At 42.6% G+C, this 15,131-nt stretch overlaps 1 protein-coding gene across 1 annotated transcript; it reads left to right on the forward strand.

The window, feature by feature from the left end:
* Positions 1-1,970: 1,970 nt before the first annotated feature.
* erich3 (glutamate-rich 3) lies at positions 1,971-14,923 on the forward strand. The gene is made up of 14 exons (XM_034531751.1): positions 1,971-2,122; positions 3,909-4,002; positions 4,618-4,743; positions 4,859-4,930; positions 5,126-5,254; positions 6,637-6,795; positions 7,487-7,696; positions 8,122-8,302; positions 8,638-8,824; positions 9,135-9,370; positions 9,480-9,626; positions 9,886-10,209; positions 11,300-11,446; positions 11,526-14,923. The coding sequence occupies exons 1-14, from the start codon at positions 2,103-2,105 to the stop codon at positions 14,921-14,923; spliced, it is 5,430 nt and encodes a 1,809-aa protein (XP_034387642.1). The 5' UTR covers positions 1,971-2,102.
* The last annotated feature ends 208 nt before the right edge of the window (positions 14,924-15,131 follow it).

Consider the following 15,131-nt stretch of genomic DNA (forward strand, 5'->3'; position numbering starts at 1 on the left):
TGTGGTACATTTGTTTTAAGCTCTATGGATTTATAAGAGAAGCTAAGTGCTGGACATATTATTTGTGTTATCCAACTTTTGCATGATTTAAGATTATAGATAATAAATATATGTATACAAATATATGTGTATGTGTATATACTGTATATACACATGTATGTATATATGTATGTTTACATATATGTATATGTGTATGTATGTATATATATATATATATATATATATATATATATATATATATATATCTGCTGTAGCATATTTTGAACAGGAAGTCCACCAAAAGACAAAAGCACATAATGTACTGTATATATGTAATATATATATGTATATATACAGTATATAGTCATATATATATAAATATGTGTATACATATATATACATATATATATATACAAATGTGTATATATATATGTATGCGTGTATATATGTATACACAAGTGTATATATTTAAATATATATATGTATATGTATACATATATATTTATTTATATATATATGTATACATATATATATTTATATATATGTATACATATTTGTGTGTATATATAAGTATATATATATACATATTTATATTTATAAATATATATATGTATATATATTTATATATATACACGTATATCTGCTGTTGCATATTTTGGACAGGAAGTCCACCAAAAGACAAAGGCGCAGAACAATCCTCTCTTCTTCTTTCCCTTTTTACTCATCAGTGATCCTCAAGTGACAAGAATCCCAAGTTTGGACGCATGCTGAGACTCTAGAACACTTCAATTGATTATGAAAATGAGCAGTTTATGCCAAAAAATTCAAAGACTATGTTTAACATATTGTGTGATACATATTATCACGACCGTGGGACACTGGAAAGATTGATTGATTATTTTAAGGAATTGATGTGCTCATATAACTATAATTCAAGGAGAGAACATATGGACAGCAGGAAGCAAATGTTTCAGAAATATATAAAAACAAAACATGTGATCAGATAAGACATCTAGATGATGTATTGCATAGAGCTATTGTAGTTATTGGCTTGTTTATTAGTACACATTAATAGAAAATGTGAAATGTGTGTCCTGTTAAAAATAGTTCTCCACATCTCCACAAGAGGGCCACAGAGGACCTGCAGTTTAAGTGCATCCTGGTCAACTGTAAAACATATTTATATCCATAAACACATCTCTAGAAAACTCTCTCACACAATCTTTCCACTAGTCGAAGCAGTTACCATTACAGATCTCTAAGTATTTTATAGGAGTCACTATTCTGCCTATACATATAATTGTATTTATTTAAATTGAATCAAATGATGGAAAATAACTAAGTACAATTTTGAAGTTATTGTACTTTCCTCTGAGTGTTTCCTCTTTCTTCGATACTTCCCACGTCTAGTCCACTACATTTCAAAGGGAAATATTGTAATTGTTTTTATTAAATCTATCTGACAGCTGCAGTAAGATACTTTACAACGATTTTACACACGAAAAAAACATATGATGAGATAAGATAATCCTTCATTAGTCCCACTGACAGTTATTAAACTTACCTACATCAACTATCTCTACCTCAACTATAACAGTGTTATGCAACATCAATATTAATAATGTCATATATAATAATATATCACGGACAGAGACCACAATTCTGCAGATCAAGATCTTTTACTTTGAGTACATTCTGCTGACAATACTGTACTCATGTACTTTGCTAAATTAGGATTTTGAATGCAGAACTTTTACTTGTAATTTATTTGAGTACTTCTTCCACCACTGACTTATTAATGAATGAATCTGTCTAACAACATGTACTTCAGAGTGTGCGCGCGGGTGTAGTGTGGTATTATCTTATCCTGGTCTAGATGTTAGTGGGACTCTCTGTAAGTGGAAACCAGCCCCATTGGCAGCATCGTCACGTGACCTCCCATGGCAACCGGAGAGCGTCATCAGTTCCGCTCAGCCTCAGTCCCTCTGACCGACTTTAGAGCAACTCCGCCGGGTTCCTTCTGACTTTACATCGGCACAGGTGTCTTCCAGCGAACCGCGCCGCCATTCTTACACCTGAGATATTGTTGTTGTTTTGTTCACAGAGAGTTCGAGCTGAAAACCATGAGTCACCTCAACCCAGGGTAGGTTCAATTTAATGTTTCATGTTGATTGTCTTGATGACTTAATCCTGACGTTATTATTTCTGTAATTAGACCCTAACGGATAAACTAACTAATTAATACAAGTATGTCTTTTGAGTAAAATGTCGAGCTTTATTGTCACGACAGAGGCAAATGTAACTACTTTTAATTGGCTCTTAAATTATGCTAATTCTAAGTACGAGAGCTACAAAGTCACCACTGAGGCACAATTTACTACTTTTAGGTTAATGCTACTTTTAGACACCGCCCTACTGTACTAATACTTCAACCAAACACTAAACAACAACAACAACAACAAAAAGTGCTTCAAGTTGAACAACTCGTGACATTGAACACAGCCTGAAAAGACGAGAATAAACAAAGATGAGAGGGATGAAAACACTCCATTTGTCAAAGAGGTTTTATTGACTTAAAATGTAAAAATGTACTCTTTTACCACTAGTTGGATGTAGATAAGTGCTTTTACTCAAGCACTCAAGTAAACATTTGAACTACTTAATGTTTAGTATTTCAATAAAGTGCTACTTCAAACTACTTTTTGCTATTGTGGCATTACAGATTAAGGTTTTACATTAGAAACACTTATATATATTTAAAAACTATCAAATATGATGCATTGTAATTGACTACACTTTGTGAAGTAGTTACAGTGAGCTCCCCCTCACCTACAACTGCAACATTGAAGTTGTATAACACACTGATAGGGGTCATTATCATGCATTATTATACTTGTACTTCTTTTTGTTTTATACTTATAATGAAACAGTTCTTTTGTGCTTGTACTCAAGTAATTTTTTAATGCCAGACTTGTAATTGTGATTCTAGTGTTGAATTTGACTTTAGTCCAGATGCTTATTTACTTTTCTTTTGCAACCACTCAGACTTGTTTTACTGTTTTATGATTTTTATCCAGGCTCACTTAAAGAAACCCTTGAATTAACATATTAGGCAAGGCAAGATTATCAAAGCAATTCAGAGTGCTTTACATAAAACATCAAAAGCCTCGAGACAACACATTATAAAAGGACAATTGAAGAGTCAAGTACAGGTTATTAAAACAATCTGTCATAGAATAAGACGTATCAAATACAAGAATAAAAGTTACAGTGCAGTTTAAGAAAGGAATAGTTTTAATGAACGGAAAGTCTTCAGCCTTGGTTTAAAATAACTGGGTTGGATTGGAAAGTCTACTGGATTATGCTCCAGATATATGAAAATGTATTACAGAAGTACAATATACAGCATTATAATCACTTCAGAGGCACAAGGAACCACTTTGAGTTGAGCCAATTGTTAGGCTCGTGTACCAATAGACCAACTACAAGATGAACGCTGTGGCACATTAGCACAACATGTCGTCGTGGCACGTCGTCTCCTCGAAGCATCAACAGAGGGTCGCAGAAAGTCTTGTGAATACAAATCAAAATGGCACTTGATAGTTCAACAACCGTGTTGTGGTTCAGAGAGAAAGCTCAGCCGGAGCTGAAGAGCGCCAGAGACAAACACGCCAGGTGCACAAAGAGGAGGCGGCCGGGGTTAAGTGTGCCATCCCCTCCTCGCACTCCTGTGCGTAATAAGACTCCGGTAACAGAGCCGGTGGTTGTAACATCCTGTTGTCTCGTACACAAACGGCAGAGGAAATCGTGGAAGACAACATTTAAAGTCTGGGTGCCATTAAGTTGAGCCCTTTTTTAAAATTATGTTTCTTTTGGCTGAGATTAATCGAGTGTCTCGTTTTGTTTTTTATTGGTCTCGTTTTCTGCAGACTTATTTCTGTCTACAACAGTCTCACCGACAGACATCTGGCTGGATACTTCAGCAACACTCGGATCAGGAGACACCTGCAGAGAGCAGGACTGGTACGTTGACAGGTTGATGTTGTTAAGGGAGACGAAATGTACAAGCGTACAACAACAGCTACATGGATGGTAAAAAATGGTCGGTGCTTGGCACATATGGATGTATGACCTTATTTGGTATTTCTAAACTCATGTCTCTGATGACGATAATGATGATGGGAGATAACCGACCACTAACTGTCGGCAGTTTCTGATTCAAATGTCGCTAAATCCTCTGAAGCCAGAGGTTTGGACCAATGGCATTACATTTGGTGAACTGCACATTATTACTGTCTGAGGACTCGAAACTCAAAGTTTAGGACTCGGCACTTTAGTTTAAAGACTTGAGACGAGCAACGCGATGGCAAACCTTGGTCCCACCTCTGCCTGAAGTGCATGTCATCATCTTTTTTTCTCGATTAAGCCGCGCAAATATCAAACCTGTGAAAAGTGTACAGAGATGTTGTCTTTGTGAAATTGTGTCTGCGTAGGACTTCATTACTCAGAGCAAGAAGCCGATAGAAAAATGATTTTGTATTCCTGATCAATCAGCTGTTGGTGGCCTCAGTTTAAAAGGTCGTCTTCAAAAGACTCAAATCATAGCTTGAACCCCGCTGAGACTGTTGCTGTTCTCAGATCAGCAGGAGTGGGCGTATCGTTCCAGACAAGGAGTACAGACACAAGCTGATCCACAGAGCCCACCAGAGACACGTTCGAGAATGCCTGGCCCAGGCCATTTTCCACAAGGTGCTGGAGATGGAGGTGGGAGGAACATACTGTACCAAGACAAACAACAAATAGAAAACACTGTCAGCTAATCTGTGCTTCTCCTTGAATAATAAATTATGCAAATGTAATCTGTGCCCCTCTCATACAGCGTGTCCATCAAATAGAGATCAAAAGGAAACTGGAGGAGTTTGCAAGGAGGGAAAGAGTGCACAAGTTCAAAGTACATCATTTGTATTTAAACACTGCTTTGTTGCTCTATCTTTGTAAAGTAATGACTCTTGAATCATATGAAACAAAACAAAAACATTTATTAGCGTTTACCATTATTTACAGGGCCATTTTTAATAAATCATTTTTGATATATAGCTCCAAAAAAAAAATGGCAACAACGTAAACGAATGTTCTTGTTTGGAAGGTGGAGCGCTCTAAAAGGTATGAGGAAGACATGGTCCGCATCCTGTCTCCACGGCCACCCACGGGTGCCAGGTGCATCCGAAAACAACACTCTGGGCCCGAGGGGGAACACTCTGAATCCTCCGAGTCCGTGAGTCAAAACATCCGTCCTGGTGCAGCAGTGGATTGAGTGGATATCCGACTCTGTTTATCGTACGTCACGCAGGCGAGGAATGCGGCTCGGTGAATGGTGCAGAACAATAACCACAGTGCATCATTTAAAAATAGCAAAATATGATAAACAAACAAATACTATTATGTTATTGAAGTGTCAAGTGTATATTAATAGAGAAAAGTTTTGCAAGGGCGTGTAACTGTAAGAAATTGTCCTGTGGATGTCAGTGTCAGTTTTTGTGGCGTGAGGTCCTGGTCCTGATGGGAATCGAAGAGAACAAGTCTTTAGTGAGGGACCGGAGAGCTGATCAGCACCGTGTGTGTGTGTGTGTGGGGGGGGGGGGGGTTCTGACATTAAACAACCCGTTGACGTCTCTGAGTCCGTGAATAGAGAGAGTCGTCACATCACATTTATTCATCTGATCCAAATTCTTAATCAAGAGCCTTTGAAATTTGACCTTTTAATTACAGCATCTCTGTCATGAAAGGAGGTTTTTAAATGCCATGACACGGTCTGTAAGACTATGTCTGAGTTTAAAACTTCGACCTTTAGTTAAAGACCTTTATTAAGCCAATCAGTTTAAGATAGATAGGTCAATCAGGTCTATGTTTTCCAAGATAAAAAATATCTAATTATTTTTGTTATATCCTGACAACCAAAGATGCATAACTCAAAATGCATCATCATTTGGTTGAAGCTTGACAGCTGCACAGTCAGCATAATGCTTAGGTAACTAAATCAGTCCTCCAGCACATTTAAACATAATTAATTAACACGTTTCATCTTGTTAGTTCAATAGGTACACAGATATTTTAAGTGCGGAATGTCTGCCATGGGAATTATTATCTGCGCGTGCTAATAGTTTGCATGTTTACACTGACACTTGGGTTTGAAGAGCTGCTGTTTGCTGCGTGTGCAGATAACAGTTTGTTAAGTGGCGAGTTATCTTTGTAACATAAAAAGTCACAGAGGGAAAACAGAGCTGATAATCCTGCTCTTGATTTCTGTGTTTAAATTTCCCGTCTTATGTCTGCAAACATCTCACACTTCAGCAGGTAGACTCTTGTTTGAAATACATCAACAATTATATGTTGTGAAGGGGGGGGTGGGGAGGGGGGGTGTAAAGGCACATTATTGATGTGCGCCACAATTCAGACACTTTTATTAGTCTGACAAATGTCTTGAATTCACAGCCTTGTGTACACGGCGTTGAAACACATTTTTCCACTGTACTTTATTGCTCTCCATAGCGATACATGCACAGTGTTTGTAAAATAAGCAGAACGCTGACTGTGCGTGTGTGTGCGTGTGTGTGCGTGTGCGTGCGTGTGCGTGCGTGTGTGTTACTGGTGCTGCAGCCGGGCTCGTCCCGACCCAACACGGCTCCGGGGAAGATGCAGAGGCCGGTGCGCCTGAAGCCGATCCACAGCAGCAGCACCACAGCGTCGCTCAGACGCAGCTCCCCTCACAGACTGCTGGAGTCCTCCAATGACCACGACCAGCCTTTCAACTGCACGGTGAGACCGCGGCGCCTGAGATGCATTAATTCATCCATCCATCCATTCATCCATCCATTCATCCATCCATTCATCCATCCATTCATTCATCCATCCATTCATTCATCCATCCATTGATTCATCCATCCATCCATTCATCCATCCATTGATCCATCCATTCATTCATCCATCCATTGATCCATCCATCCATTCATCCATCCATTGATCCATCCATTCATTCATCCATCCATTGATCCATCCATTCATTCATCCATCCATTGATCCATCCATTCATTCATCCATTCATTCATTCATCCATTCATTCATGTGCCGGCTTGTGGAGAGAGCGTGCAGGACAGTTTTCCTGTACAGACAGAATCATATTAGTTTCTGGTTTTAGATCTAGAGTGAGATCAACATTATTTTCCTTTGTTAACAATGTTAGTTGTAAAGAAAGTGTAAACATGATAAACTGTATCATACAATATATTGCACGGATGCATGAAAGCTCATACAAATATTTTGTGTAAATACAAGAAAAAACTAAGTTTCCACATCACTAGTGGAGAAACACTCCAATAAACTTTTGTCTGTTTTTTTACGAGCACATTCACAGACATTGTCATTACCTGACTGTAACAATAACAACAACAACAACAACAACAAACACACTGTAGTCTTTTCACAGTTTGTTTGTTAACCTCTCTCAAAGATGGACAAGGCGTCCCGGAGACGTTTGACCACAACGGAGCCCTCCCGTGGCATCTCGCCCTACTGCCTCCCGGTCATCAACAACTTTGTCACCCCGGTGCCTCCGGCCACGAAGAGGAAAGAGAGGGGGGCAAAGGTCACCGCGAGCGGCGCGCTCAGAGGCCGCAGACTGCGTCCCACCACGGCATCCAGCGGAGCTGACGTCAGTGAGGTCTTTGTTTTCCTTGGCAACGAAACATTCCTCACCAAACTTACGAGCTGCAGCCCCTTTTAGATTGATTACATGTAATATTGAATTAACAACAACAACTAATTCTAGGAGATTCATTGATTTTTGCAAAACTTAGCAGGAAGAGGTTATATTATATGTCTTTTATGTGTGTCTTTAATTTCGCTATGTGTCCTAATTTTGTCAAAATGTAAATACAGAACATTGTAATCTGTATTCGCAGATTATTATTAAACATGCACTCAGTGGTAACTAACCCTAAGGCTGGACAATAAATGTAAAGGATCAATTGGACACCATTGTACAGTTCATCCAGACCTAGATATACCACCTACCAGTCACATCAAATTCAAATGATTCCCTAAAACTGGATTAAATTGACATCATGCTGACCCTAATCCCTCCAGGACCACCCCATGCTGAGGAGCTCCGTGCACCAGAGCAAAGTGTGTGTGAACATGATGTACTTCGGTAAATCGGTGCATCTCTCCCACGACCTGACAGACATGAGGGATGAAGCCAAAGTGTTTCAGCAACACTGTGGAGGAGAGAACCTGTGTGTTTTCAAGGGCAAGCTCCGCGAGGGAGGTCAGTGTGAGGATCTGGGATCTGTGTGTTTGTGTAAACAAATAAGGGATTTAGATAATGTACGTGTGCACAACAGCCTTTGAGCAAACAAACTATATTAAGGTGTCAACCAGTCTATGAATGTACTTTAAATTGAGTTTTTCCTGTATCTTTAATATAGTAGTGTGTCAATCTTTTTTTTTGTTGAAATGAACCATTTGTAGGGATGTGTAAAGATGCCTCTCAGGATTTAAGATAGTTTTCGGATTGTTCTGCGACACCGAGGTCACAGATTTGATGATCTTGATCTTGAAAATGTTTCCGCCTCTTGTCCACGTCCTCCGTCTTCCCCTCAGAGACTTTCCAGTTTATTTCAAGGCGACACCGAGGTTTCCCCTTCAGCTTGACTTTCTTCCTGAACGGGCTGCAGGTGGAGCGGCTGAGCTCCTGCTGCGAGTTCAAACACAGGAAGGGCTCCCGGCTCGGTGGCCGGCACGGGCACTTTGGTTTCTGCAGCGTAGAGGGAGCCTCTCCCTGTTACAAGTAAGGTCACCGTGCCTTTAAAGGGGTAAACCATTGTTATACGTATTGGGGAGTACGGCGTATGTGAAAAGTTAAACAAAATGAATAAAAGAAAGTGAAAGAAGTGAGACCTCTGTAGTCTGATGCTCATCTCTGCTTGAAGTTTGCAGATCAAAATCTCTTACTGAAGTGTCAGTGGTCGAGTTGCACTGTGGGTAGTGTAGGCGCTATCTTTTTGTTGTCATATAAGAAGAATGTGTGTACAAAAAAAACACACTTTTAGAAAAAAAGAATATAACATCAAGGTTCTTATCATGCTATTTTTGTCCAGGTGCATCATAGCAATGGGATTGGACAAGAAACCCACTCCTCCACCAAAGAGGGTCAAAGGAGATGAAGGCGGAGAGGAGTCCCTCACCAGCCATAAGGATGCTCCTGAGATGGAGACGGAGAGGACCGGAGACGAGGCTGCAGCCCTTTCAGAGGGTGAAAGCAGCCAACCACACGACACCGACACTCAAGTCAAAGAAGAAGAAACAGCAGGCGAGGAGGACAAAGTCAGAGATGGTATAAAGTCGGAAAAACACCACAGTACGAACAAGAAATATATACTTGTGTCAGACTTTGCGGATATTTACACTACAGTGTACCCTCGTCTGCATGTCTTCCTCCTCAGATTATGAGGAAGACTTTGAAGGAGACGACGAGGGCCCTCCAGGAGACGTGGAGGCAAAAGAAAAGAAATCCTCGTCTCCATCTGGTGAAACTGAAAGGCAGGTTAATGAGAGAGACGCCTCTGAGACTGAAGACGACGAGAGGGATGGTGCGTTAAATCTCCTGTTTGAACACATGAGTAAAGTGCCATTTAATCACACACTATTTATTCATTTGACAACCGGTTTTACAGCAAAACGGGATAATTCTGCAGCCTATATTTCTAAGAGATGTTGAACTTTATATACGTAAATTACAACGTTTATCTGTAAAGAACCATCTTTTGAAAGGGTTAATCATGCACGTCCCTATCTTTTTTTTCTTCTGTTAATGTATAAATAAAAACATTCTCTATCTTTCTTGCACAGAGGACTTAAAGTCTCATTCAGGCTCCAGCTCCTCAGGCAGCGACCGGGATGAGAGCGACGCTGAAGCCTCCAGAGAGGACGAGCGAGCAGAGCGACCTGTAGAGGCCGACCAGGAGGAGGCTGTTGAAAACAAAGACGAACCAAATCCAGAAGAAGCCGCTGCCACCGAGCCCGAGCCTGCTGCGCTTAAAGACTCAGGCACACGGACAGACAGCACGGAGATCGAGGTCTACGACACCGGCGAGAACAAACCGAGTGGCGACGCCTCAGGAGACAAAGAGCTGGAGAAAACGGTAGATGGGAACAAACAGGAGGAGGAGCGAGGTGAGTACAGACCAACAAATACAACTCTGGAGCTTTCGCCTGAGTGAGAACTGGATCAGTCCATCTTTTATGGAGGTTTTTCCACTATTAACGCAACGAGGGCTGCCGTCCACTTTATGTTCTAAATGACTACCACAGTTCTGTGTTGTCCGTTTGTGATATTGAGTAAGATTGTGACTTGTTGTAGAATTTGATAGTGGAAAAATTACATGTTTTATTATTATTATTTGGTGTGCTTATTTTGTCATTTGTTTATGTGTGATGATTTTCTGTCTGATCCCCTTTTTATATGACAAAAAGTACATTTTTATTCAAAATAAGTTTTGAGATGTTAATAAGAAATTCTAACCTGGAACAATATTTTAATTTTGTATTTTTATCACTTTAAGAAAGCCTGTTCTAACTTATGCTTGTTTTCTACTACATTTATTTGTCTTAAAGTTGCACTTTGTAGTTCTGGTGAAAGGACTAATGATGTGAAATACATAAACATTTGAAAAAAATAGCTCGAAAAACACATGTTTCAAACACACGGGGCTGTATAAGAGTGTACCCGAACAAATATACTTTTGCATTACTAGCAGCGTTCTTCTTTTTCTTAATGTCTGTAATATCTAACCATGAAAACAGAATTGTAGGTTTCCTCAACCAAAGGGATCGGTTTGCATAAAACATTTAAGTGCCAAAGTTTAGTGATTTTCTTTTTTTGTTTTAATCTTTTTATCACTGTGAGTTTCAACTTCACATCCTAAAATGATCTTTTAAGGTCTTTTAAGAGATTGTGCATTTCTATTTTGGTTGTGTCCTGAATCATGCTTGTTTATGTGTTGTTTCTTTCTTTCTGTGCATGTTAATTATCATTTTGCATGTTCTGTTTGCACCTGGAAAGATTAAAGACATCCTTTTGCTTATGGCTGTGTGTTTCTTCATTGGCTCAGTTCTCACATTGCGTTTGCATTGTTCAAATATGCCTTATTCATCGCCTCATAACGACCTGACATTGTTTGTCACCGTGAGTGACTCACTAAAGTTCACCCTGAGCTTGCTTTAGTAGGATATATTATATCACCGTCTCGTTTTCTCTCCCAAGCCAAATCTGTGCAGGAGAAGATGGCAGAAGCCATACTGAAGGAGTCCCAGTGCAGCACGGAGCCCGAACTGAGCGACACCAGCACTGAGGAGGACGAGGAGGAGGAAGAGGAGTCCACAGATAAAGGCTCTGAACCGGACAGCAAGGGTACCAGCCTTTCACCGTCATTCAAATGAATGACTACTCTTGGAGCACTGACTGTCATTTCTCTCCTTTGTATTTGCAGATGCAGTCGCAATGAAATCTGTGACGTTTACAGAACAGCAAGAGATCCTTGAAGAGGAGACAGAGCGCGAGGAAGGTGTTGTTGAAGTGGTAAAGGATCACGACGAGGCGCCCGAACCCAAAGATCGGGACAACGACACTGGACAAGAGCCGCAGGAGAACAGCGATCGCACTGAAGATGAGACGGTCAGAATAGAAGAGGCAGATGAACCGGCGTCACCAGAAGAAGACTCAAACCCAGCAGACAATGATAAGCCAGAGGACACAGAAGATACGTCTCAGCATCCTGTACCCGAGGAGGAGATTATTGAGGATGACACGACTTCAGAACCTCAAGAAGCAGCTAAATCCAGTGACGGCGAGGCCGCAGAGAGAGGCGAGAAAAATGAAGAGAAAACCGAAGCGGAAGCTGAGGAGACGGGGCGAGGAACAAAAAGCGTCGAGGAGGATGAGTCATCGGTGTCAGAGTCGGATAAAAAGACTGATGAGACAGCAGCGTCTGATAATGCGGAGGCGATGACAGCGAGCGAGACAATGGAGATGAAAGCAGAGCCCTCAGAGGAGCGAGAGGCCCTCAACTATGAAGAGGCACCTGAGAGAGACACAGAGAAGAGGCAGCAAGGAGACAGCCAGGACGGAGACGCGGCATCAGAGGCGGAAGTCACAGCGGAGAATTCGCGCAGCTCGCTGGAGGAGAGCGGCGACACCGCAGTGCATGAAACAGCAGCGGCAAACGATGAGAGCAGCAAAGAGGATATTATAGGGGAGGACGTGTCGGCAGTAGAGGATGGTAAAGATGACAATCAACAACACGGGGGGGATCTGGGAGAAGGGCACACGGAAAAGCCCTCCGTGGAAATAGATGATGAGGTAGAGGAGAAATGTGAAGAGGAAGAAAAGCCAACGGATCCAGATGAGACAGCAGGAGGTGAAAATAGAGAGGAGAGTGAAGAGGAGGATAGAGATGAGACGGAAGAAGAAGAAGAGAAGAATGAGAGTGAGACAGGAGAAAAGATAGAAGACGAGGAAAACATTTCCGAGGGCACTAAATGTGACTCAAACACTGAAGGAAATGCAAATGGAGAACGAGCCGAGGAACACCGCAGTGAAGGAGACGTGAAGGTTGCGGATGAAGAGAACGCAGACGAATCAGAAAAGAGAGAGAGGCACGAAGGTGGTGAATGTGTCAAGAATCAAAATTACGAGGGGGAAGAAAAGGGAGCCGCAACTGATGATACTAATGAGTGTGAACAGATGAACACGGCTGCTGATGAAACGGATGACGGAGCGGAAAAGGAAGAGAAAGATCAGATTGAGGACAAAGTGGAGAATAAAGACGAGGACGAGGGAAAAGTCGGAACTGACGAGAGTGCAGAAGGAGAAGAAATATCTGAGCTTCCAGAGGAATCGGAGAAAAGTGGAGATGCAGACTTGGATAAGGATAATGTGAAAATATCTGATGAAAATATTGCATCAGAGGATGCCACTGACAGGGAAGCAGCAAATGTAGCACAGGAGACTGAAACGGCCGAAGAGACGCCAAACAATGCGATGGAGGCTGAAGATGTGACCAAAGGAACTGAAGGAGAGAGGGACAACAGTGAAAACGGAGATGTTGATGTGGAAAATGGTGAAGTTTCTACCAGAGCAGAGAACAAAGCTCATGAGGACGAGGGAGAGGCTCAAACTGAGGGGAAGGATGATGTAAGAACAGCAGTGAATACTGAAGAAGGGAGAGGAGCAGGGGAACCCACAGAAGGTCAAAGCACAGAGGTCAAAGATGTTACTGTGCGGTCCGGAGATGGGGCTGAAACGCGTGTAGACGACACAGTTGGTGAGGCTCCCGACGCCGACGTCGTACAAAGCGAGGCCGGGAACGATGGCGTGGAGGACGGGTCCACTAAAAATGACTCCGAGCCGGAGACGTCTGGCACGGAAGTGAAAGAGGAATCGAACTCCGACGACGGAAAGCACGGTGAAACCAAACGAGATGAGAATGTCAACCTTCCGGACCCTGAAAATAATTCATCCGAGTTGATGAAAAAGAGCGACGCCGTTCAGAGCAATGCCAGCGAGGACACGCTCGCTTCTGCGGTCGATCGGGCACCATCGGCGTCGCCCACCGCCGTGGGATCGAACGATACGCCCCACAAGTTAGACGAGTCCACTGCGCCGTCCGACTCTACGACCGGCGAACACACACACGCCGAGGAAGATGCTGCCGCAGCTGACCTCTCCGACCTCTCCGCCGCCGACGGAGAAAACGGAGCCGACACAGAGGAAGCGAGCAAAGCCTCGGAGGAAGGAGCTAGCGTTCTGCTCAATCCTCAAGCGCGGCCGTCACAGCTCACACATAACAACGACGTCACTGTTGGTGATAACGCTCCAGAGGCCTTGGCCAGAGAAGACAACACGGATCTGGTCACAAGCTGGGTAACCATGCATCAAACGTCAAAGTATTTTGAGACGTTTGTTGAGCCTTTGGAAGACTTGAAGGAGTCGACTTCAGACGCTCAAGCATCCGACCGCAATGAGGAGGCGACACAATCCACAGAGCCGCCGAGATCAGCGAGTCCACTCAAGATGGCGAAGGCGTCTGAAAATGCAGAAGGAGAGCTCACGCCAAAAGACGGAAACGAGTCGGGGGACAAGAGCAGGGAGGAGACCGAGGTGTCAAACTTTGAGAGCAATCGCTCCGAAGACGGTGAACCGTGTGAGAGAGACACACCGCGAGAGGAGGAGGAGACCAAGGAGAAACTCTTGATCCCTAAAACAGAGAGTGAACTAAATGATAAGGAGACTGTGAGCGGGCAAGACATGAGGTCAGAGGAGCACAAAGGAAGCAGAGGATCTCTGGAAGAGCACGAGGTGCTAGAGGGTGTAGTGCAGGACAACTCTGAGCCAACGGACATTTCTAAAACTGAAGTGGAAAGCTTCGCAGGTACTGAGAGTGTCTCCGAGAACCAAACCGAGGAGAAAACTACTGATAATGGTCCAGAAACACAAACGGCCATCGAAGAGGTGACAGATGTTCCGCCGTCTTCCCAAACAGAAGAGCGTCGCGAACATCCGACCGGTCCCGAAGGGCTCTCCAGATCGAAAGCGGAGGAACCAAACGAAAGTGAAGAAACGCGTTCGACAGGTGACGAACAAAGTGGAGAAGTTACGGAAATAACTGATTTTACGACGTCAAAGTCCGACGACGGAAGCCAGGAGGAGAGAGACGCGGGACCTGAATCCTCTGACGCCAGCGGAGACAAGAGAGACGTGCGGCTGATCCAGGACATCAAACACACCGTGAGTAAAGACCGACTCAGCACTTTCTCAGTGGATGAAACGCTGTTCGGTCAAAGTTCATATCCTTTGCTGGCTGCTGCGAGGACGGAGAGTGGACATTAGGGCTGCCCACTGCAGAGTGGCACTAAGCCACTTACGAGAGAAAATATACAAAAGAAGCTCAATTACACAAGTGAATATTTAAATAACGAGCAGCTAGACAATCAGGTGGAAATAGAAACAAATAGAAACATTCATAGTGATCAGAAAGATAGTTAAAAAAAAAAGTAAGGTTGTGACAGCGGCCCTCAAGTGTCTTGTGGTTTCTGTG

Source organism: Cyclopterus lumpus, chromosome 4 (assembly GCF_009769545.1).
Source record: "Cyclopterus lumpus isolate fCycLum1 chromosome 4, fCycLum1.pri, whole genome shotgun sequence".
NCBI lineage: Eukaryota > Metazoa > Chordata > Actinopteri > Perciformes > Cyclopteridae > Cyclopterus > Cyclopterus lumpus.

Excerpts from the sequence above, each read along its gene's own strand:
- erich3 (XM_034531751.1), top strand. The coding sequence starts at position 2,103 with ATGAGTCACCTCAACCCAGG. Across the intron at positions 7,697-8,121 it reads GCGGAGCTGACGTCAGTGAG|GACCACCCCATGCTGAGGAG; the intron begins GTCTTTGTTTTC and ends TAATCCCTCCAG. Across the intron at positions 11,447-11,525 it reads CTCTGAACCGGACAGCAAGG|ATGCAGTCGCAATGAAATCT; the intron begins GTACCAGCCTTT and ends TTGTATTTGCAG.